Raw genomic sequence first — 22,934 nt, forward strand, 5'->3', positions numbered from 1 at the left:
GTCCCGGATTACTTACCCTCCCAAAATGTCATTGCGGGTCCTCAAGACTATCAACATTTGAGAAGTATTGAAGAATAGTGGACAAAAAACAGAGGATGATGTCTTCCACAACAGACAAATTCCCAGGTAGGATGTTTGAGCAAAGCCCAGGAACCCAGCTGAGCTCTGCCAGTAGTGTTTGTCTCTACACCTAGTTCTTTTATTTTTACCTAAAGCTACTGCAATCCGTGGTCTTTCCTAATCATCAGCTGCAAGCAGGAACCGTTGTTGTGCGTTCCCAGGAGTTTTTTTTTTAATGCTCAAACCCTCAGCTGGATTTAAAATAGGATGCTCTCTGTCTTTTAAGTTGGAAAATAATTGCACGTTACCGCATAGCACCGGCACCCTCCAACCGGAGATCACTGGGTAGCTTTTCACGTTAGCTTTGTTCCCATCACACCGGTGGGCTCCAGTTTTTGTAAGCTGAAATAGGACAAAACACATGCTAATGCAAAGACCACCTGACAGGGCAGCTTTTTAAATGCACCCAGCAGCATAAATCACATTCCCAGACGATACACAGAGACAATTTTCCACGTAAAATGATTACGATTTAACAGAAAAACTTATTTTTAGCTTAAGGCGTTCTGGCAGCTGGAGATGCAGATTTGTGGCTGTTCTAACCACTAAACACGCATGGATTGCAGCACAGCATTGCTTGCTTTTTAGCTTTTAATTTACAGAACTAATTAGTTGGATTTACTGTCTTTAGCATCCCTTACCCTCTATTTGCTTAAGGAGAAATAGATGAGCCCTGCATGTCAAGTCAAGCCCAGTAACTCCAGCACAAGGGCACGTCCAGTGGGAAACACCCGAGATGTAGCAAGAGGTTCAAATCCTGCAGCAGCAAACGTGTCGCTGAAGCTGTGGAGAGGAGACGGGCAGACCCCTCACCGAGCCACGGCGCAGCTCACCCGGGGGGGTTCAACTTCTCTCGCCACTTTTACAGGCACGGAGGAGAGGGGATGTTCTGATCAGCAAGTAGATTCCAGACCAGGATAAAGGAAAATACAGGAGTTTTATAGCAAAAATGAAAGCGTCAATACTTTCAAAGCGTATTATGGTATCAGCATGAGGTAACGTGTGTGGGAAAGACATTAAGGCAGTCGATTCAGTACAGCCGAGATGTAGTGAGGTTTGGAAGTTCACTGGTTAGCGTAAGATAGCGTGGCTGAGTAACTGCAGAGAAACTTAAGTGGCAGTTACCACATAAAATAATCATTTTCCTGCTCAGCTGGAGAAAATTGTCCTGTACAGTAACACACAGGACAGCAACAGTTTAGACTTCCAGGTATTGAAAAGATCAAGTAATAGTTAAGCAGGAAGTTCTTCAACAAAAAGCAACCCTGCAATTACGCTTTATTAGCGGTGCTTTATTTAATGACTAGGGGATGAAGAGACCTTCCAACCACAAAGATGTTCGCAGAGAACACCACAGCAGCCCCGCTGGCAGCCCCGTTCAGAACCCGGCTCATTTGGAGCTGCTCCTTCTCTTTGTAGGAGCCCAACAACGCGAGGCTCTACGAAAGCAAGGCAGGCTACTTCAAAATTTCTGATTTTAAAACATTTAGTTAAAAACTTATTTTAATATAACGAGAATTCCATTATTATCGGAGGAAATCCCGATTTCACCACCCAGAGAGCACTTACAGCATCACCTGGGTTGTGACAGTGTCTCAGACTGTTCCACAGCCTCAGGGCTCACCTCCCCCTGGCACTTGAAACTTCACTGATTGGGAAATCCCGAATTCGAACCTGCCAGCAGCCTCTCGCTCAGGTCCCTACAACCACCTCTTTGCAGGACAAGGCAGAGCCACGGCAGGGTACCCTAACAGCTTTTTTCTTGCAAATCCCTGACTCACTTTCTGCTTTGCCCACCAGGGATGTCCCAGGGTTTCTCACAAGCTGCATCTAACGCCCTGCGGCAGTTCACAACCTCTTCCCCCTGTTCCCGGGGAGCTGCGGCCCTTCGGCAGCTGCATCCTACTGCTTGGTTGCTCAAGCAAGTTGTCAGTATTTTTGTTGGCTGTTTCTAAGCTGCTGCTTCTGGGTGGGGTACATACAAGATTATTAAACGTTATTTTTCTTACGTTTGCTAGATGTTAAGGCGTACCAGCTATGATAATGCAAGAGAGAAGAGTTCATATCAGTACACTTCAAACTGGCTGTTTTCTGCTCGTCCAGCCACTCTAGAATACTTCTAGCACTCCAGACACTGAAAATTTCTTAATGTCAAACTCTGCCCTGTTCGTTTTCATTGGATTCCCTCTGAAAACAGCACAGGTTGAAACAGGTCACTGAGCTTAATCAAGAACAGACACTGAAATCCCAGGGAAGGCCAAAAGGAGATGGAAAAAATATTCCATCTGAGAAAGTTACTGAAGGAGACATTTACACATTAGGGTTTTTGGTTTGGCTCTGCTCGACAGTGTAAGTAGTGACTATAAAAATGGTGCATTTTTACTCAAAGAAATCTTGTTTCCTGCTTAGTCACTACCACAGCAAAGTCTGTATTTGATTAGCAGAAGCAATGATATTCAAGCTCAAGTGCAGAAATCTAACACATAATCAGTTTTATGGAGCTAGTTCTGGTTTCACTACCAAGAAAAGCTTACCAGAATTTATTTTTCTCCGCAGCGACTGCAAGATTACTGTATTCTTCCTCCTTTTGTGTAGTACCACTTTTTAGACAGTAACAAAGATGATTTATCTCAGTAGAGTCACTTACGTGCTCCGTGTTGGGCCTCCTAGCAAGCCAAGAGTTTCAAAACATCCTGCAGCGATCTAGCTTTTAGGTAAGGAAATCTCACTTTTCACTTGTGAATTAAGACTGAATTAATTATCGGAATTCAGATGCTTAAAACAAATTCTTGGCCATCAGCAAAACAGCACCTAAATACAAATGCATCCACGTACACAGCAAGTATTCTATCAACCACGTTAGAGATGAAATAAAGGCAAGAGGAATTAGAAAGGCATTAAGAACAGTCCAAGCCAAACCGTATCCAGCTTTATTAAAGGTACTTTTCATAAACAATCATGGTAATTTAGGCAGGACATGGGCTACAATCTGCAACATTTTACAACAACTGTCAAACTCCCCTCCCTTCATGGACTACCAAAACGTAAAAGTTGCTATAAAACTGAAGAATCTTCATTTCATACTTGTAGAGGGAAAAGTTTAGAGTGAGGGTGGACACTTTCACATTTAGCATGTTGTTTAACAACTCTTCACAAACCTACCCTGACTTTTAGAGGAAAAAAAAAATTAAAATGCAGGCTTCTTAATCTGAAAACCAACCATATAAAAGAGGAAGTGCAGCTCCTTTTAGAGCCATTAGATCCCAAATCAAACGCCAGGACTCTGGATCACCTGACAACGCATTTAGAATAAGTCCCAAAATGCCTTTTTTGCCGTATTTCGGAGTGATAGGCTCTAGGCAAACAACGAGGACGTGGAAGGAAATACAGAGGGCATTAAAAACTGCGGTTTTGAAGTCGGCAACAGGCACCTTGGGAGCTTCCATGTTCACTCGGATGCACTTCACAGAATGAAGGAATCCCTTCCTCCCCTATTCAGGAAGGGCCCTTCTTCCAAAAACTGGGGGCTGGGAAAACTTTTCTTATTAAAATTTAGATTCCAAGAAATAAACTAAGTGACATTTGTCCCCACTGCCCCCCCCCCCTTAAAACACAACAATGAAGCGGTCTGTGTGCTAACAACATAGCTTAAAAAAAAGTAAAACAAAATTCTGCATTGTTATAAAACTTGATAAAAAATAGTATTTCAAACTGTACAGTCACCAGAAGTACACAGTTATCAAAAATTCACACATTTTACTTGGCTTCACCAGCACCTTCGGCTTTCTGTGCCTAAAAGAAAAAGGGGATCCAGTCAATACACACCACGCACTTGCACCAAACAGCTGATAACTCGTTTTACTAAACAGCAGTTCTCTGAACAGAAGAAATCTTATCTGGGCTGCACAAACCAAAACCTACCATTTGAAGTACTGTCAGAGGCAACCTGAAGTTGCTTTATTACGTGCGAACTTTACGCATTTTCAGAACAAGGCAGAACAGTAACTTTCACCAAGCGGCGAACAGACAACTTTAACTCTTTACCAGCCAAGCAACACCCCCCCCATCTGTGGATGTGGTGTGTCGTAAGCAACAGGTCTAAATAATCAAGCAATAATTCCTCTTCATTAGCGCAAGCCTAGACGTGTCTATGTTTGATATGGAAAAAAAGTAATTTGCTGATGTAAGAGAAGCTGCCAGACCCGCTGTTATACCTGGTCTGTTTTGGCATCTCCGTTTTCTGCAGGGTTGTTTCCCTCCTTGCCAGCATCAGCTTTCCCCTTCTTTCCCTTGGGCAACTTCTCGCTCTTCTGTGAATGTAAGATGACGTACACCATAACAATTACCAACATCCAGTCAGTAAGCCACAAGAATCCAAAAACTAGAATGGTAAAAACCAACATTGGATGTTGGCCCGAAAAGAGCACAACACACAAACGCTTGCGTGTTTAAGAGATTGACAACAACTGCTAAGAGTCTTCACTGCGGTATCTTTTATGAAAATTTTGTAAAATTCAAAAAGTTTTCAGCACAACTTTATAGAAGTGACGATACAGCTCAACTGCATCACTACATGTGCTGTTATTCAAAGTTTTATTAGTTATTACCGGACAAATCTAAACCTCGTAACCCATTTACCTCTCAATAATAGCGCTGACATGACTCACCTTTGGAGCTGCCTTTTTAGGTTTAGGCTCTGGCTTTGGAGGAGCGGGCTTCTGTAAGCGAGAAAAAAACCGTTGTGTTATTCCAATTACTTTAAGAGAAACGTACTACTTTTTTTTTAGAACCTTCAACCCAAACAGTCTAGTTTCAGGAAAGCAAATCAAAACTCTTTGAAACCGAAGCACTTATTTGATTTGTCAATTATTCTACCACTCCCAGAGCACCACACAATGGGGCAGTTCCTTAAGCCAGCAACTTTCTTTCAGCTGAACAATGCGTCTCTCCAGAATACCTACAGTTCTCACACAGATGCAGCCCCCGATACTCAAGCTTAAAACTACCGAGCGTTGTCACATCTCCGCTCAACAAGAGAATACTCACAGCAGATAACCTCGCCGATCTCCGTTGTGGCTGTTTAAAAAGAAAAACGATTGGATTTAATGGGATGGAATATGAACTCTCAAAACCTCATAAAGTAACTTTCATTTCAAAGTAGTAAAATCCCAGAGCTCATGGTTCAGTTTTTAGTTCCTTTTCCCCCGTTCTCAAGAAACATGAGACTACCCCATTTAAATCACTAGTTGCTAACTAGAGTTAAGTTGATTTTTCACGGTTAAAAGACAGTTAATACTTTGAAAACTCGGACTGAATTAAGACCAACCCTCCCCCTGCTCCCCAGTTCTTTATTTTGATGAAGTTAAACCTCATCTTCCAACGTAAACACTTTATGATCCAACTTTTGCAAAATGTTGAACTTCTTACCTCATCCTTAACTTTGGCCTTATCGCCCTTGGTATCTCCTTCAGCCTAGGAGGTGAAAGAGAAGTCGTACCGACAAGTTAAGGGGAGGCACGCTCAGCCCCCATCTCCGCACCCAGCCGTTATTTTCCCCCCTCCCCATCCGCAAAGGAGACGCTTCCAACCCGCTCCCGGAGGGTGCCAAGTCCTCACCGCGCCTCGGGCCGGCGGGACTCCCCCCACCTGCCCCTCGGCGCCGGCAGGCCGGGCGGTCCGGCCGCGGACAGCGCTCCGGAGGCCGCCGACATTCGGGGAGGGGCCGGCGGGGAAGGGGGGGCGGGGGGGCAGCCCCTCGGCCGCGGGATCCCCGGGCAACCCTCCCCCCTTCTCGGGGCCGGGCCGAAGCCTCACACCGATCCCCCTCCCTCCCCTCCCCACAGCGGGGCGGGGGCTGACACCTCCCCCGGGGCTGGGGGGGAGGCGGGGGAGCGGCGCTGCCCCTTCAGGGAGGCCCCGCTCCCGCCCACGGCTGCCCCCGTGGGGCGGCGGTTTTGGCGGCAAAGCAGCGCGGCCGCTTCCCGCCCTTTCCCGCCCCACCGGCGCTCCCCTCCCCCCCTCTGGACCTCCCGCCAAAACCAACCGGATCGGACCGGCGCCGCTCGGCGCGCCCCTCCCCTCCCCATCCCCCCCCCTCCCCCGCCGTTAGCCCCCTACGCGCGCCGCCGGTAACGGTCTCCGCGCCGCCCCGCCCCCACCCCCGTTAGGGCCTCCTCGCAACCGTTACCGCCCCGACGGGGGGGGGAACGGGGGAGAAAGGAGGGGGATGAGCGCGTAGTCCCGCCCTCCCCCTTCCACAGGCGCGGGCGGCAAAGTCGGGGGGGGGGGGGGGGGGGGGGGGATGTAGGCCGCTACGGCGGAGAGGGGCGCGGTGAGGCGGCCCGTTCCCCCCGGCCCGGCGGCGCCACGTACCTTTCTCTTCGGCATGGCTCCGGGCGGGCGTGTTGGGTGTGTGTGTGTGTATGTGTGTGTGTGAGGGAGCGCGGAGCTCGGCTGGGCGGCGTGAGGGGGCGGAGGGAGAAGGCGGAGGAAAAGGGGAAAAGGGGAGGGGGTAGGGGGGGGGGGGGGGGGGGGAAGCCGGTAGCGCTCGGTCCGGGGCGGCGGCGAGAAGCGGGGGAAGGGAGTGAGGGGAGGGGAGGGGGAAGGGGAAGGAAGCCGGGAGCGGAGCGGCGGTCTGGGCGGCGGGCGGCGCGGCGGGGCTGCCTCCCGGCTGGCGACCGCTGGCTGCCGACCCCACTAATTTGAATCGGGTGTTTATAAAGTTTTATATAGAGCCGGACGCGGCCCAACCGGTTCCAGCCGGATCCCCACCGCCCCGCTTGCCCATTGGCCCGCCAAGGTCACGTGGGGTGGGGCCAGGCGGGGAGGGAGGGGATGGGGGGGGGGGGGGGGGGTGGCCGCGCTGAGGTGGTGGCGCGCGCGCAACTGGGCCTCGCGCCCCCCTCCCTCTCCCCCCTCCCCGCGCGCCTGCCCACAGCGCTCCGCGGGCGGGAAACGCTGAGGGGAGGGGGGGAGGCATAAAAAAAAAAAATAATTAAAAAAGGGGGGAACAAGGGTAGATACAAAGCGAAGGAAAAAGCGGCGGGCCCTAGGGAGCGCGGCCGCTGCTCCCATGAGGAAAAGGGGGACACACACCACCACCCCCCCTCCCCTGGGAGCTGCAGAAGCGCCCGCGCGGGGCTGCGCGGGGCAGCGCGCAGGTGAGCGGAGCTGTTCGTTCAGCACCAGGAGCACCTCCGCGGCCGCGGAGAGCACGGCAACACCCCCCCACCCCTCCCGGCGCTGGGCGGGGAAAATAGCGTTAGCGGGATTTTTCCTGGTTTAAAAAAAAAAAAAAAAAAAAAAGGAGGTGGGGAGAGTTATACCCAAAGTAAGGGAGAGGGTGAGGCAGTGCTAAAATTAAAAAAAAAAAAAAAAACCAAAATGCAAGAAAATGACATTAAAACAATTCCCACAGGCGCCCAGTGGCCTGTAAAGTTGGGCTCCTCTAGCAGGGGCCGTTTCTCAGAGCTGGGTACAGGCACAGCCCCTGGCTACAAACCCCATTCCAAAATCTACACTTCGTGGTGCCCCCAACTTTTAACCTTCTACTTGAACTTCATCCAGGAAAAAAAAAAAACCAACCCACCACCCAAACAACAAAAAACCACTTCAAGGAGCACATTTTCCCCCCTTCCCGCTCCAGGTAATCTCTGAGGCTTTTTCAGACCTCAGTCGTAAGAGCAGCACGTTTTTCCAGTCGTGTTGATTTTTCACATCTTCACCATATAAAAATGAATTAAGGAAGTTAAATTCTCACTGAAGAAGAAACCTGTCGCTCTATTTCCACAACTGTCACAAAGATTCACTCCCAAAGCTCAGAGTTTGCCTGATAACGTATGCCCACCCTCTAACAGAGCGAGGCATACAGGGAAAATTGGTATTTTACTGGAATAACTGATGCAGGTGGAATAAAACTGTCTGGTAACACAAACCTTTCTGAACTCCTTGAAGGACTTTTTCTCCTTTTATAAAAGGGATTAAAACTTTCCCTACAAGCCTTTTGTAAACTAGATCCTTCAATTCCCACACCTGCAACAGTACCCTGTGGAAAACCACCACTGTAGTTTTGGTCACCTGTATCATCTACAACACAACTGAAAAAAAATTTTTTTTTTTTTTTTCTCTTTTAAGGCAAAAGTACATTCTCAGGTAGAAGACAGTCTCCCCATCAGCCCGGCAAAGCTGACTGGAGAGTGCTCCATCTCATGGAGAGTAAACTATTTCCACACACAGCTTCCTGTAATGTGAAGACAGAGAAAATAAAAGGCTGCAAAAGAAGTTTAAAATTGACAGCTCCCATTATCTCGGCACACTTTTATCCAGGGTACTGTTTGCTACTTACGCAAGAGGAGGGACGTGCACGGAGCTTCGTTCGGCCAAGCCTTGGGGTATCAGCAAATTGCTCACACTAGACTGTAAAAAGAACACAGCCTTCAAATTGCTTCCAGTCTAACAGGAATCGGATATGGAGTCTGTCACAGGTTAAACAACATTATATTAGACCTGGATGCCAACTTCATTAACACCTCAGAATAAGCAGCTCTACGTACTTTTAAACGTTCAGCTTATTTTTTAAATAAGTTTGGTATGAATATGCTTTATTCACGATTTGACAATGTAGTTATCCTCTTCACAATCACATTCAGAGTGCTGAGTTTGCAGCACTTACAAGTCTCTTTAAATCTGCATTTTCTAGTTTTCACCTGGAGGTAAAAAGGAACACTTTAAAAACAGCAATAGCTGGTACTGCTGCACCTGTATGTGCATCAGAAACAAAAATCAAGACATTTCAGTTATTTTGACCACGGGGACGGAAACCAGGAGAAATTAGAGACGGAAATAATCTTGGAAATTAGCTCGTCCATCTCCCTGCCGATGGAAAACTGAGAACAAACAACACTCCCCAGCTGCTCCAGCCACTCCCATCAAAATCCACTAAGCAGCTCTTCGTTTTGGCTGGGGTCAGAGGTCAGGTTTGGCTACTGTATTCCTGAACTAAGCCCACCCTCACTCCCTGGAAACAGGACCTGAAGTCCCAGCTCTCGAGAGGTCTCAGAGGGATTTCGCATACTGTATCCATCACCTGGTTTTAGCTAACTTCTTTTCCTTTTTAAGCCATTAAGTTAATTCCCAACCAATCCCGTTTTCTTGCCTGCTCAGAGCCTCTTTCCTAAGCACAGTCAGTCTGTTCCAACATCAGCATCTTGGTTTTCCTCACATACACTGCTCAGAAGGGATCACAGGACCTGGTGAAGCTTTGGAGTATCTTTTTACAGCAAGGCTGACAACACCTCGCTTTAGCTCTTAGGAAGCCAAGAGCAGATAGATCAAAACCAGCACAGTAAGACGGGGAAAACCAAGATGCTCTCATGAAGCAGGCAGTGGGGAATATCTCTGCCACCACTTCGCACAGGGCTCCCCCTTCTACGCCAGGAATAATCCTCTCCCTACAGAATGCAAGGCTGCCCTTATGGGACAGCAGAGGAAATCTCAACAGAAGATTCACTCCTGCAAAGCCATGGAAGGAATTCAAGTGCAGACTGATTTCACAGGACTGAAGTGGTTTGCCTGGGCCAATTCATGAGGAGCCAACAGAACCGAAGGCTCTTTTTAGTTAACGTCACCAAAACACCCAGGCCTGTCAAGTGCCAAGCAGCAGAGAGATGGCAGGGTGCGTGTATTCTCCAGCATCAGGGGCAGGGAGGCGAGACAGAAGGACGGCATTACCTTCCCCAGCAGCAATCACAGAACTAGAAAGGTTCACAGTACTCTGTCCCTGCCCTCGGACAGGGCCAGCAGGGACGTCAAGTCCTACATCACCCTGCATCCCCCCCGCAGAACCACACCGAGTGATTTCCTCCGGGTAGCAGCTGTTCCCTCTAACGCCGTTAAAAACTGTCTTCCCAAGAACAACCCAGCACCTATGTCATGCAGACACCGTACACAATCTTTCAAAGAAGTCCGCTCTCTTGTGCTCTAGTGCCTGTAGAAAGCCCTGGATTCTCTCTTCCCGCATGGCAGTGCATTTCTGCAACAGTGTCCGTCGGCGCCGGGAGTCTCCGTGGGACGCAAACCCCTCCTGCTGCAGCTTCCTTGTCACATAAGCCTGATCCCTTTCCATCTGTTGTCGCCTCCTTTCCTCCATGTAGGAGTCTCTGGCCTTCTGGAGTGAAAAGCAGGAGAGCGTTAGCACTTTACCAGGCCTTCCAGCTCACCTGTGGCACAGACGCAAGGCAGCAGAGGTTACGGAAGAAACAGCCTCTGCTTGGCCATCGGTCTGCAGGTTAAATGAAGGGTGGCTCTGCGTGCGCCTCCTCCACTTTGAGGCAGCCTGCTTGATTGGTTATAAAAAAAAACTACAGGGATATCCTTCTGGACCTTCTCCCCAAGACAAAAGTCTGCTCACAGCATTAGCTCCTAGTTAAAATAGATAAAGGTCATGACAGATTGTGGAAAAACCCTCAGATATTGGAATCAGAGAGGAACAGCACACAAGACGACTTCTAAACCAGACGCACACACGAGCTGTCCTCGCCAGTGTCATCACAGAATCTTTGATCCTATTCACACGGCAGCTGAAAGGTTTTAGGGGATTCAGAACAATGATTTATGGGGCAATTCTTTGAGCTGATGATCAGGTATTGAGCTAATCAGCTTCAACACAAAAGCATGAGTGGGCTCAGCATTCCCAAATGCCTGTGATCTAATAATGTACCAGCTCGAGACACAGCAGGATGGGCAGGAGAAAGGTAAAGGCAGTAGCTATCCTTGCCTACCCTTCAAGCATTTGAAATATTTTTGCAGAACATCACTTTTGGATGTCTTCTTATTACACATATCCTAGCCTGCAGCCTCCAGCAGCAAAACCACATCTGCCTGCAGGAATATTAAGCTTTCATTTAAAAAAAAAAAAAAAAAAAAAAGAGCAAAACTGGTCACTGTGACATAACCTGACATACATACACACTCTTAGGGAGTGCTGGCCTTTCAAATGAGCAAGAAGTAATTACTCTAATGAGAGCCTGACTCACTCTTCACCACACTTTCCCAGTGCCCAAGTCAGTAGTCTATGCTCTGGCACTGTAAATTAGCTTTTGTTGTGCTGGGAATGAGAGTGGAAATATCCATAGCTACAGAGAGCCCACTGAATTGATAGCACCCCACTGCTGGAGCTCTGCTTATTTGAAATGCAAAGATCATCAGCCTATTCAGCCTAAGACTTCCACCCTTGAACAAAGTGAAATTCTGTCTATTCACCAGAAAAGAGTCTGCAGGCTTGCCAGCCAACATCTATATTCTCTTCCTAGGTCTACCGCTACCAAAAGCAGGTTACAGCTGATCCTGGGACTAAGTGGTGAGCAACAACCAGCTAGCAGACTCCTTTGAGCAGCAGGCTAACTGGAAAAATGAAGATGGCCATTAAATGTGATGCTGTTTGAGTTGACGGAAGGAGGATAGCTTTTGTCAAATACCTCCAAATCAAGTTTTTTTACCAAACCTTCCTATCCACACTGTAACTGCCTCCAGTGTCCTGAGGAGACACAGCTGCTGTAATAGATTCTGGCTTCTCAGCAAGGCAACCCCCAGCCCCATCATCATCCTCCCTGACAAGCAACCCCTCCACCAAGGTAATTTGTTTCAAGAGCTCCAGATACTTGTGTCTTTCAAGTTCATCTATTTCAAATACAAAAAACCCCAGCTCCTAAATCTCAGCAGTTCCTCTGAGAAGTGCTCCCTTCTGCCCAACTGGGCTGCACCCCTTGAAAAAAGGGCAGCCTTATGTACTGCAAAGTGGGTCTCACAGCAAGAAAACTGACCAGAGAACAAATCTCGATGATAAGAAACCTTGATAATAGCATAGCATGAACACACAGAGCCACAAACAAGAAGAGATGAGACAGAAGCAGCATTTGTTACCCGTCAGAATTAGCACTAGGAGCAACGTCAGAACAGTGACCTTACTGTTCAATACCGTTCAAGACAGAGGCAAAGCTAATGTCCATGACAAACACTACAGCCTTTTTGGCTTTCCTCTTCATGCAGAAGGTGAATTGCCATTAGTTGTATTACTTGCATTAATACTGGTAGGAAAAGGGCAGACTTGGGGCAGAAATAGGAATAAAAGAGGTTAAGGATGTAGAGAATTTGGATGCTTCCAGACCAACTGGACCTGATTAAATTCACCCATAATCATGACTGTCGAGAATATTTTTGACAACTCTCAGAGGTGAGCAAGGTCCCTGAAGGTAGAAGAGGGCAATAAATGCCCGTCTTTAACAACTGAGGACCCAAATAATTAAGGAACAGATGCACTCAGCAACCAGGTACGGTGGAGGTAAGAGGCACCACACTAAGGTCCTTCTCCTGCCAGTTACTCTGTGCTACAAGCTGCTGCCCCCCAGATTTTCCCATCAAGAGATCAAGAGCTCCCAGACTTGTTTTGCTTAAAAATAGCCAGATTACTAAATTGCTACTAAATTGGCCAGATTTATCTGAACCAGGTCAGGGAGAACTCACAACAAATTTAAGAGGAGAGGAACAATGACAACGAGCAATAGGAACAAGCTCTTCATTAGGCACATCTGGACCCACCAGAAAGAGGACACTTGTCCACAGTCTCACAGCTCAGGCAGCCTCACTTCAGCTCCCAGAAAGGAAACTCTAAACCCACTTGTTACAGCCCTAAAAACAATAGTGGAGTTAGAGAAAGAGCAGGCAAATTTCCCTTGCTCATTCCAGAGTGAACTCAAGCAGTCTTTGCTTAAACCACCGATGAAGCGGTTTGAGTTAAATGGGCTGATTTTACCCCGTAGCAAACCAGGAGTGCTCACTTGTTCTGTCCTGTCAGCTGGGGAGCGGGGACAGATACTTCCAGCTGGTGGAATGAGCAATGAGCAATAGAGTAATAGTGGTGACTTCAGATACTTTAGGTACTCCCAAAAGTAGAGGAGTCTGTCCACACACTAAGATGTTGTAACAAGCCACACGGATACGGGAGAAGCAACACATCTGGCATTAGCTGCTGCTGAAACAAGATCTTAACTAACTGCACTAAACGAACAATTCCTGTTCCCACTTTGCACACTCACCTGATCTCCAGCACGCTGCTGTGCAGAGCTTTCCATCTCCCTAAGGCTCCCTTACCTGTAAAGCACTGTAGTTCATCTGGAACCGAAGGATGGCCTCACACAAGTTCCAAAAGGAATATTCTGGCCACAAGACTGACTGAAACACCAGGCATGAATGGGATGTCTGCAGAAAGCAAGATCACCAACATTTTTAATCATCAGTGAGGGAAAAATCATCAAGATGGCAGCTGTGTTGGTCAAACTATGCCAGCTTCCCCACAAAGATTTTACCTAGGCTGTGTTATCAGATTCTACTTGAAATAAATACCAGCCAGGAAAGTTTGAAATTGCACAATGTAGAGTCTTTTTAATTAGGTTTTAATGCTGGGCCACCAGTCATCCATTCTTGCAAAGATACCAGCAGAATTCTTTCTAATGCTGTGTTGGTCTTCACAGAGGTATTTTTTTTTAATAGCTTAAGCATCACAGACATATAACAAAACTAAAATAGCAACACTGGACTACCAAAGGCTGAGTTAAGGGAATAACAGATGAACTGAGGATCAGGACATGACATTTAAGCCATTCATCAAATGACATCTCGTGATATTCCTTGCTGCCCACTCATGGCATTTAAACTGCTTAATGAGGCTAAGAGTTGTGGTGCACTGAAGATATCCCAGAGCTGAAAGATGCAAGCTTTCAAGTTAAAACCTATTTTTGCCTTCAAGTTCCTCAAAGTTTCAGGTAAATGTGTTCCTATGACCTTTACTACAAAATCCAGTACTTAAAAGGACTCTGCATGACTCCCAAAATCGTAATGCTACCGAAAATCTTTTAGTGTCAATTCAATACAAAAAACCACTATAAGAACATTTTCTTTGACACTAGAGAATCATCCTGAAAGCACAATTTCCTCCCACTTTGGGGCTGTCAGGACACACATGATTGCTAGCGAAGGGAAATCTGCGCTAATGCCCTGGTGTGTGAGCTGGCAGAGTGGGAGCACAAGCACACGTTCTCCTCCGCTGCTTCAGCTGTGATCCATGGCACGGGAGAGGGGCACCACGCCAGCCTCCCAGAGCACTGACTTCCTCAGTATTGCTTCACCAGTTACAAGCTCGGTCTCTGAGGCATCTCTGCCAGGACTACCACCAAGAGGAGCAAGCAAAATGTTACGTCTGCAGCACTGACACCCATCCAGGGTATACGTGTGCCCAAAAATACAGGGAGGAGAGGGAGATGCCTTGGTAGGCAGCCGCAACTCAGGCCAGACAGCTTCTGTGAACTTGCCAATTAAATAACTTGGAATAGGAACATGTGATGTGGTTGCTTAAAGGCAATTTGGGTTTTGGCTCCAAACTGTACATGTAAAACAAAATGTTAGCTTTAAGTAAAGCAGCCCGACTCAAACATTCTGCTGCAAAGTTTGGGTTATAAACAAGTCAATATTGCCTAGCACAGGAGAGAAACGGAAGCAGCTTTGCAAATACATGCAAATAACCATGTATAAAGTAACTGCAAATACATAAACTTTATATGCATTAAGAACTTACTATGTTTTAACTTAGCAGCCGAGTCATGCTGATTTGACTTTGCCATCCTTAGAACCTGTCTTGTGGGGTCTTGTTTCGCTATCAAATACACTTCTGAAACTGTGACAAGACAGGCGTGTACGTTACGTGTACGTTATAGGGTTAAACCTCCAGCTGACATGTGACAAACACCTCTGCCAGGAATCCAGAAATCCTGTCTGGGATTTCCTCATCCCAGGAAACGTATTGCCAGGTTAAATTAATCAAAGCCAGGAATTTACCAATCAAACGAGGAACTACCTACATGTGAGAAGAGGAGCAAAAGGATGAGCAATCCATGATTTCCTTGACTGCTGTCAGCTAGCCTAATTTGTGATTTCTCATTAAGTGTTTTCAGGATGACAGAATTTCAGACTTGTGCTGCAAAGTATTTTAGGCAATCACAGAATTGCAAGAAACGGATTCCTCAGAGGTGCCCCAGCACTCAGTCCATCCAAGAAGCTACCCAACCCCTGGCAGAGAGAGTTAAGAGCCCTCGTGTCAGCTCATGCCTGGAGACAGTAGAACACTCTGATGGAAAAAAGGAATATTTCAAGGAAAAAACAAAGACTTTACCTGCCAGAGCAAGAAATCACTCAATCGAACCTCTCCAGAGGTTCGAATCAGGAGGTCTGGGTCAGGGGAGTTGTTGGTGTACAGACACTTATCAAGCAACGATTCAGACACATCACTAAGAAAGACAGATGCATCTTATTAAGATCACTTTCCTGACCCGACAGAGGTGGCACCACTAAATCAGAATTACTGAGGGTTTTTTATAAACACAGGACTGCAGATTAAAACTGGGTGGTGGAGTTGTACCTCAGCCAGTCAGCAACTCGCTTCTGATGGACGCTGCTGTCTGCTCCACAGGCTATTTCAAATGCTCTTTCAGCCCCCAGAGCATCCCCCCCCCCCATGCTTTTTGCAACATAATACAGTGGTGGAACCAGACTGTGAGGCCTTCCATCTGGAGCAGAGAGCAGAGTGCTAACTACTCCATCTCCTCCAGGGTGGAGGAACAGTTCAGGATTCCTGATTCATCTGTTGTTTGACCTCATAGCTAAGACTGCCAGCCAAGCAGCCAATTGTTGTGGCATAAAATCTGCCTTCACATTTAAACTAACTTAAGACACAGACCTAATTTCTCTTCTGTCTTGGTTGTGTATCTATCACCATGGCAACCGAAATAATAAAAACCAAACATTGCATAGTAACTTTAAGTCATTTGTTCCAGTCATACTGGTTTAACGAGATCTATTTAAAAGCCACTTGGCTTCTGAGAGGTTATAAATAAAGCGTAGGAGGTAAGACAGGCAGTCTTCATCTATGAAACCTCACACAGAAAGATAAGAGTTACCTGGGTTCGAGCAATCCTTGTTCCACCCCCCATGCCATCTCCCTGACAGCATTGCTGATTTCATGTCTCGACGTGTACGCAAAGCAGACGTTTAGAAAGCATCTGAAAAGAGGAGAAAGATGTAAGACTAACCTAAGGAAGGTCCAGCAGAAGGCAGAGAGAAGAACATCGACAACAGTTCTGTGTGGTTGTAGGACCAAGGAAAAACAAGATGTAGCATGTCTGCCAAGTCTCAGCCTTCGGGTAGAAGAGGAAGACGTCAGGTAGCAGCTACTTTAAACTGTGCGTTACTTACTTGTTGTAGTTCCTAGTTGCCAGCACAGCTTGGGCAATCAGCTCCTGAATATCCAAGGGCAGAAGCGGCAGGTCCCCAAGGACACGGATACACACCCCGTGCTTCTTCAAGCTCTCCCTACACCCAACAACAAGAGTGAGGACTACAGAAAACAGATCAGTCTCTACTGCACAAGTGCCACGTTTGCCTTGCGTAACATCCACCAAATGAAAACAACAGGCACGTAGCAGGCAAAACTCAGCAAAACGGAGAATTAGAAAAAGGAAAATGACCAGGTGTTGAAAGCTGGCTTGGATTTGACCATTCCAAACCATTCCACAAAGGAAAACTGATCATTCCCCATAGAAGCTCCTGAGGTACAGACATAACCAAAGGACTAGAAAATGATCACAGATTAGGCATTCCTACCTGAAGTTATGAAAATCCATACAGAAAACTTAATACAGCCACAGACTCTGGGCTGTAACGAATCAAAAATTAAGATGACTAACGGTCACCCACAGAGTAGCACAACTACTTCCTGGCGTGAGGAAATATTAACGTAGCAGTGAGGGTGGGATGGGGGTGGTGGATGTCAGACAAGATAGGAAATCATCCATGCCCACTCTGGCATTATTCTGAGCAGACAGGACATCCCATGGGATCTTACAGGTTCCTGCTGCTGCCTGTCTGGTGCTACAAACTCCCTGAGGAAGGGCTGCATCAGGGAGAAACCAGGGAAAAGGTCTCTCTGAATCACAGTGATTGGTTAGCCCTGATCTTCCCAACTCCAGTGCACACACACTATCCTCTCCCTTCCGTTCTTCCAGCCGCGTTCCCTCGCTGCCTTTCAAATCGACTTCAACCAGATAAGGACCCCTTCCATGCACCACTCTTCACACCAGTCAGGCCTGGGGAAACAAACACATCCACCGAGCTACCGAGCAACAGGGCACTGTAACACCCCTCCCAGCTCACCCAGACCTGCCCCGGTTTCATCTACACACCACACACGAACTAGTTCTCCAACTCCCACACCTGACTTAACACACCACGTGCCCATACGTAGAAGTCTCAAGTTAGTGCAAAGCAAGTTGCCGAGCTAAACTCTGATCTGCCAAGAGTACAGGGACAGAATTTCAGACAAAGCTTTGATACTTCATCAAAACAAGGCACCTAGCACTCTAGGGCTAAGCAGGAATTTGTAATCGTGCTGTGCTCATCTGAAAGCTGTACTGCCCCAGCGCTTGGCGGGGATTGTTGCACCGTAAGTCAGATGATACAGACACAAATCTGGTGCGTGGGGGGACTGGGTGTGCTCAGGAGCTGTACATGCCATCCAGGTAGGCAGAGCCCCTCAAAACAAATCTCTAGCTGGAAATGGAGAACACCTCCCTTCATTTAATCCACTTTCACAACTTCCAACGTCTCTGTAACACCTCTTAATCGTGGTTTGTTTTAGTTCCACCCTGTGGGATACAGACGTGACAGGATTCTTACTGTTCTTCCAGTAGGCGGCTAAATTTCTGCCTTGCCAGATCCATTAGTCCATCCACCTCCTCCTTGGAGCGTTTAAAGTTCTCAATACTGAAGGCATAAACAGTGACCTCCCGAATACCCAGATTTAAGCACCACCGTAGTGTCTGCAATAAGACAAAAATATAATGGAAAACAAAAGTCAGATAAGCAGCCTCAGACAATCAGACAAGTCAGCAAGACGCAGCTTCTCCACTGCTAAAACCTTCCTGTCGTTTCCCACTACGCAAAGATTGGATCAAAAGAAATAACCATCAAGAGCTGACAATGAAACCCAGTCGATGAGCATTTCGGATTAGTTTTAAAGAACAGGAGGAAGATATCACGATCTAAGCCTGAGAATCCATACGGGTCTGATCCAGCACTTCTCGTAGAGAACATTATATAACACCGGACCTTTCAAAACCTTTTCAAGGAAATTCAACCTGTTTCACAGCTTTGAGATCTGCAAGGCACATATTTTAATTGAGTGTGAAACTGAGAGGAAAAAAAAAAATAGTTGATTGGAATGACTCTGCAAGGTAAGAGGAAGAGAGAGAGAGGAGCTGAAGTTGGGAACCCTGATGACAAATGTCCGTTCTAAGCACAGGCCTGACCCCAGTGAGGAAAAGGATCACAATACACCAGCCAAGCGGTAGACGAGTCATCTGGTGAACGCGGCTCAAACTTCCAACGCACAACTCGAAGGCAGCAAACACCCTCCCTACCTGTGCCAGCTTATCAAAGCCTTGTGAATGCCCCTGCTGCCTCTCCACGTGACACTTCTGGGCGTAACGGCGATTGCCATCCATGATGAAGGCAACATGCTTGGGCATCGGACCTGCCTAGAAAAGAAGGAGAAACACAACAGACCAGAAAGGAAACAGTCAAGCTGGCACCTTGCATCGCAGAGAGTTTAGTCGCACTGCTCCCAGCAGCACCGCCTATTTGTAGGATGCAGTGTGTATCTCCCAGCTCCAAGCTGGAGCCAGAAAGAGTAAGATGCTAATTACCTCCCTGTTAACCCCAGTTTAGGCTAAAAAGCATGTCAGTACTGACAATTGCCTAAACTGAAAAGCAACTTTTCCCTCCCCATTTCTATCCCATGACAGAGAACTAGGGACAGAAAGCAGCACTGCCACAGTTACCTCCCTGCAGCCACGGAGAAGGGTGCACACAGTTTTATGCTGCTATAAGTACTTTTTTTATTTCAGAGTTCAAGGGCATCCTCACAGACACAATTAACTTAAGAGAAAACAAGAATTCAGGATATTTTCCCCCACTTAAGAGGAGTATTCCTTTCCACTGACCTCATTAGGTCTGCACAGATCCTTGTGCAAGGACAGCATCACCAGTCTCAAGACTCTGCTGAGCAAGGCTAGAATTTTCCTGGAACTGGTGAGTTATTATTCTAATCAAGAGAAACTCAGTTTCATTTCTTAGACTCCTAATCCCACCATCTTGCTTCTCGCCCTCCTTCCCATGCCCTGCCTTCATCAGCAAGGGCACAAAACATGGAAGCCTGGGAGCATAAGCTCATTACTGGCAAGCACTGCCTACAGCCTTGCTCATTTGCAAGACTAAGCTTAAGTAATTTTCCACCCCCAGATGCTGTTTAGGGATGTACACCCAGTGCCAGCATTAATACGTGCCCTTGCCAGCAACACTATCTTTCTACAGCAGAGCAGTCACAGAGACAGTTCCACTCTGAACCCCGATGGACCTGCCAATTTTTTACCACAGGTAACTAAATTCATTTCTTACCTTAATGATGTTGGCACAAAATCTCTCTATGATGGTCAGCTCGCCCTCTCTGATCCACGACATGTTTTACTGAGAGCTCCTTTTCTTTTTCAACGGGAAGATGAAAATAAAGGGATTAGAGGTACAGAAGATTCTGTTTAAACCCAAAGCAACGCTACAAACCATCACCTTAGAAAACTAAGCTTTGACTAGCTGTTTTGGAGCCCTTTTTATCACCTGTGCAAGTACTTTGATAAGCAGACAATGAGGGAACTCGGAAATGAGCTCTGGAATTTTCCAGCTGTATGTCATCAGAGGGGATTCTGCACAAGCCAGTAGCAAGAGAAAAACACGACAGCGTCTTCCAGCTGAACCAGCTAGTTAGTCCAGACCCACAATCTGGGCTACCACCAGGCGAGCCACAGGGCGGCAGCTGCGCAAACTGACCTTCAGTGCTTATGTGTTGGAAACCTTTCAAATGAAGCAACCATCTACATCAGCAACTACCCTGCACTTGTGTCACCACTGATATTTCTTTTCTTTCACAAGTAGGAGCTGTAAAAATATTGGGGTTTTTACCACATTATCTCCACGTCAAATACTAAGTTCTGGTTTGAGCTAACAAGACACATTTGCTGAACTTCCACGTTAATCTTCAATTCTCTCAGCTAGGAACCCGAAGAGGTGTGGGCAAAGCAGTTATGAAGAGCGAGCTGTGGGGGCAACAGTCCAACTCCAACCGCCTGGTACCCATCTAGGGACCAAAGCAGATTCAAATTACACTTGATTGCATTAATTTTCCATACAGGCCTTCTCTGCCACTTCCCTCAGGAAGGGACGTCAAGCCACAGATGCAGCCACAAAACACTAAGGCAAGGAACTGCTGAACCTCAGGCTCTGTTACCGAAGCTCTTAACGCTCCCCTCGAACAGCCCGTCCTCTCCCAACACCACCTTTGGCTGTCAAAAGCGATCAACCTTCCCCACACGACTTCACACAGTCATCTTAAAAAATAAGCCTCACAAGGAAGGCCCTCGTCTGTCAGGCAGGGACAGGGCATCAGGAAGGCCACACTCGCTCCCGCCCAGCCAGGAGGCTTTACACCCCCCCGGCCGCCCTCTCCGGGAGGCGGCTCTCCCCACACACAGCCTGGCTGCCGAGCAGGGCCGAGGCGAGCGGGAAGGACACCCGGGCCACCCGCGCTGCGGGAGGGAAGCTCGCCCCAGCCGGGCAAGGGCGAGGCGGGAAGCGGACACCGGATCTCCCCGCTCACAGCGGGAACGGGGAATCCCTCAGCGGTTCCCCCAGCTCCGTGAGGGGAGAGGAGCGAGCGCTGAGAGCGGGAAACACCCAGCGCAAGGAGACGTCCCCACCCACCCCGCGGGGCCGCCGCGGTACCCGCCGCCCGTTACCTCGGCCGGTGCCGCCTCACCTCCACCGAAGGGTGACGTATCCTTCCGCCTGCGTCACCCGCCGGCGCCGCGGCGCGGGGTGGGGCAGGGGCGGCGCTTGTGCGCATGCGCGGGGCGCTGGGAGGAGGGGTGGGGGGCAGCGAGCGGGGGGGCCAGGGCGGTTGTGGGGCAGCCCAGAAGGGCCAGGGCAGCTTGGGGGAATGGGGGGCTGCAGGCCCACGGCGGGGCCGGCGTTAGGAGGAGGGGGGGTGTCAGCTTGGTTTTGAGGCAGCCTGGAAGGGCCTGGGTGGTTATTGGGGGGCTGCAGGCCGATGGCAGGGCCTGGGTGGTTATTGGGGGGCTGCAGGCCGATGGCAGGGCCTGGGCGGTTATTGGGGGGGCTGCAGGCCGATGGCAGGGCCTGGGCGGTTATTGGGGGGGCTGCGGGCCGATGGCAGGGCCTGGGCGGTTATTGGGGGGGCTGCGGGCCGATGGCAGGGCCTGGGCGGTTATTGGGGGGCTGCAGGCTGATGGCAGTGCTGGGGCAGTTAAGGGGGGCTGTGGCTGTCAGGGCTGTGCCAGAGTTGGGGTGACCTATTGCAATTGGGGTTAATTGGTGACTGCAAGCTGACAGTGGGGCTGGGGGGGTTGGGGGAGCCGTGGGGGTAGGTGGGGTGGGGGGGAGAGACAGCTGCAGGCTGGTAGCGAGGCCTGGGTGGTTATGGGGGGCTGGGAGCTGGCAGTGGGGCCAGGCTGGGTATCGGCTGCAAGTCGAGGCAGCTCTGGGGTGTGTTGGCCGTGGCAGCTGTGGGGCACCCCAGTTCCCAGCACTCCCTCCCCCTCTGCTCAGGCAGCACCCATTTGGGGTCTGGGCTTCTCAACCCCAGGGGAGGAAAAAAAGTAACCACACACACAACATCACCAGCAGCCATTGCCCATGGTCTTTATTTTTTTTCCAGAAAAGAAAAAAACCACATTTTACATAGTTGGTACAAAAAATTAAAAAAAAAAAGGAGGGGGAAAAACCTGCAGCAACAGGAACTGGGGATCTCACTGCAGGGGCTCCAGCAGGAAATTTCTTTGGAAAGCGCAGCTCGGGGTAACCCCTGAGCCACACACAGCCACCCCGATTATTCCCTCCCTCCCACCCACTTCATAAAAATTCAAGAGTTTGACACAAACAAGCTTTGGTTGCTAGCAGTAAACATGGATTACATTCTTCCGTCTCCTCGTAGACAATCTTGTGACTCAAGGCTTTCGCACCAGGGCAGAGCCCCTCGCGTGAGGGACACCTTTTCCTCATACATTCAAACGCTCCCGTCTTAGAGCAGGACCCTGAGTGTGCGGCCTCATCCGCCCGCGATTCACTGTCCCCTAATGCATAGTGCCCAGCGCCTGCGAGCCGAGCCTGGGCAGGGTGGGTGATGATGCGGCAATTTAGTTAATTATTCTCAAGATACGGGAAGAACCACAATGGCAAATGCAACGAGAAGATGCGAATCAATCCCATCCTCTCCAACGTGGCTTCCCTTTACAGATAAAAATCCCTGTTTTCTTGGATCCCGGTACCACGCTGGTGCCGGGGGAAACCTGAGTGATTCTCTAAGCCATTTGCTATTTGCTTTAGCCTAGGACAGGGATGGTTGCAGAGCTCATATCCCCACACAGAGTTACAAGGCAGAGTATACAGAGAAGATCCTGTCTCCCTGGTCCATAACCTATTAGATGCTTTGGTTATTTTTTTTCTTTTTTTTTTTTTTTTCCTCTTACTTTTGTAAACAATAATCAAGGAGAATACTGAGAAAAAATGGAAAGATTTACAGAGGTATTTACACACACTAGACATCTAGCAGAAAAATCACCAAACCATTAAACTGGGGGCGAGGG

General features: G+C 48.4%; 2 protein-coding genes across 8 annotated transcripts; both read right to left on the reverse strand.

Moving 5' to 3' along the window:
• Window positions 1-3,022: 3,022 nt before the first annotated feature.
• Window positions 3,023-6,897, reverse strand: HMGN2 (high mobility group nucleosomal binding domain 2). The gene is made up of 6 exons (XM_074894544.1): window positions 6,493-6,897; window positions 5,548-5,592; window positions 5,167-5,196; window positions 4,788-4,838; window positions 4,335-4,430; window positions 3,023-3,912 (listed from the first exon to the last, which is right to left on the reverse strand). The coding sequence occupies exons 1-6, from the start codon at window positions 6,505-6,507 to the stop codon at window positions 3,877-3,879; spliced, it is 273 nt and encodes a 90-aa protein (XP_074750645.1). The 5' UTR covers window positions 6,508-6,897; the 3' UTR covers window positions 3,023-3,876.
• Window positions 6,898-8,217: 1,320 nt separating this feature from the next.
• Window positions 8,218-21,120, reverse strand: DHDDS (dehydrodolichyl diphosphate synthase subunit). Of its 7 annotated transcripts, none has more exons than XR_012632232.1 (10): window positions 21,069-21,120; window positions 19,678-19,761; window positions 18,642-18,758; window positions 17,899-18,041; window positions 16,420-16,536; window positions 16,125-16,226; window positions 15,341-15,455; window positions 13,267-13,374; window positions 8,465-8,594; window positions 8,218-8,359 (listed from the first exon to the last, which is right to left on the reverse strand). XR_012632232.1 is itself a non-coding variant. In XM_074894542.1 (10 exons), exons 2-10 carry the CDS (start codon window positions 19,738-19,740, stop codon window positions 8,326-8,328), a joined length of 870 nt encoding a protein of 289 aa, XP_074750643.1. In that variant the 5' UTR covers window positions 19,741-19,761; window positions 21,069-21,120; the 3' UTR covers window positions 8,218-8,325. The 7 variants fall into 7 exon arrangements, 6 of the variants coding, with proteins under 6 accessions (XP_074750643.1, XP_074750642.1, XP_074750644.1 ...); XM_074894542.1 differs by having other exon boundaries at window positions 8,465-8,535; XM_074894541.1 differs by having other exon boundaries at window positions 8,218-8,389; window positions 8,465-8,535.
• Between the last annotated feature and the right edge of the window lie 1,814 nt (window positions 21,121-22,934).

Source organism: Strix uralensis, chromosome 25 (assembly GCF_047716275.1).
Source record: "Strix uralensis isolate ZFMK-TIS-50842 chromosome 25, bStrUra1, whole genome shotgun sequence".
Lineage (NCBI taxonomy): Eukaryota > Metazoa > Chordata > Aves > Strigiformes > Strigidae > Strix > Strix uralensis.

Coding starts and splice junctions, on each gene's coding strand:
- DHDDS (XM_074894538.1), bottom strand. CDS start 19,740: ATGTCGTGGATCAGAGAGGGCGAGCTGACCATCATAGAGAGATTTTGT. Junction 16,537..17,898: donor AGCCGCCTACTGGAAGAACA/GTAAGAATCCTG, acceptor TGTTGGGTGTAG/GGAGAGCTTGAAGAAGCACG. Junction 10,286..13,266: donor TGAACTACAGTGCTTTACAG/GTAAGGGAGCCT, acceptor TTTTCACTCCAG/AAGGCCAGAGACTCCTACAT.
- HMGN2 (XM_074894544.1), bottom strand. Junction 4,839..5,166: donor GATCGGCGAGGTTATCTGCT/GTGAGTATTCTC, acceptor TCTCGCTTACAG/AAGCCCGCTCCTCCAAAGCC. Junction 4,431..4,787: donor CTAAAAAGGCAGCTCCAAAG/GTGAGTCATGTC, acceptor TTACATTCACAG/AAGAGCGAGAAGTTGCCCAA.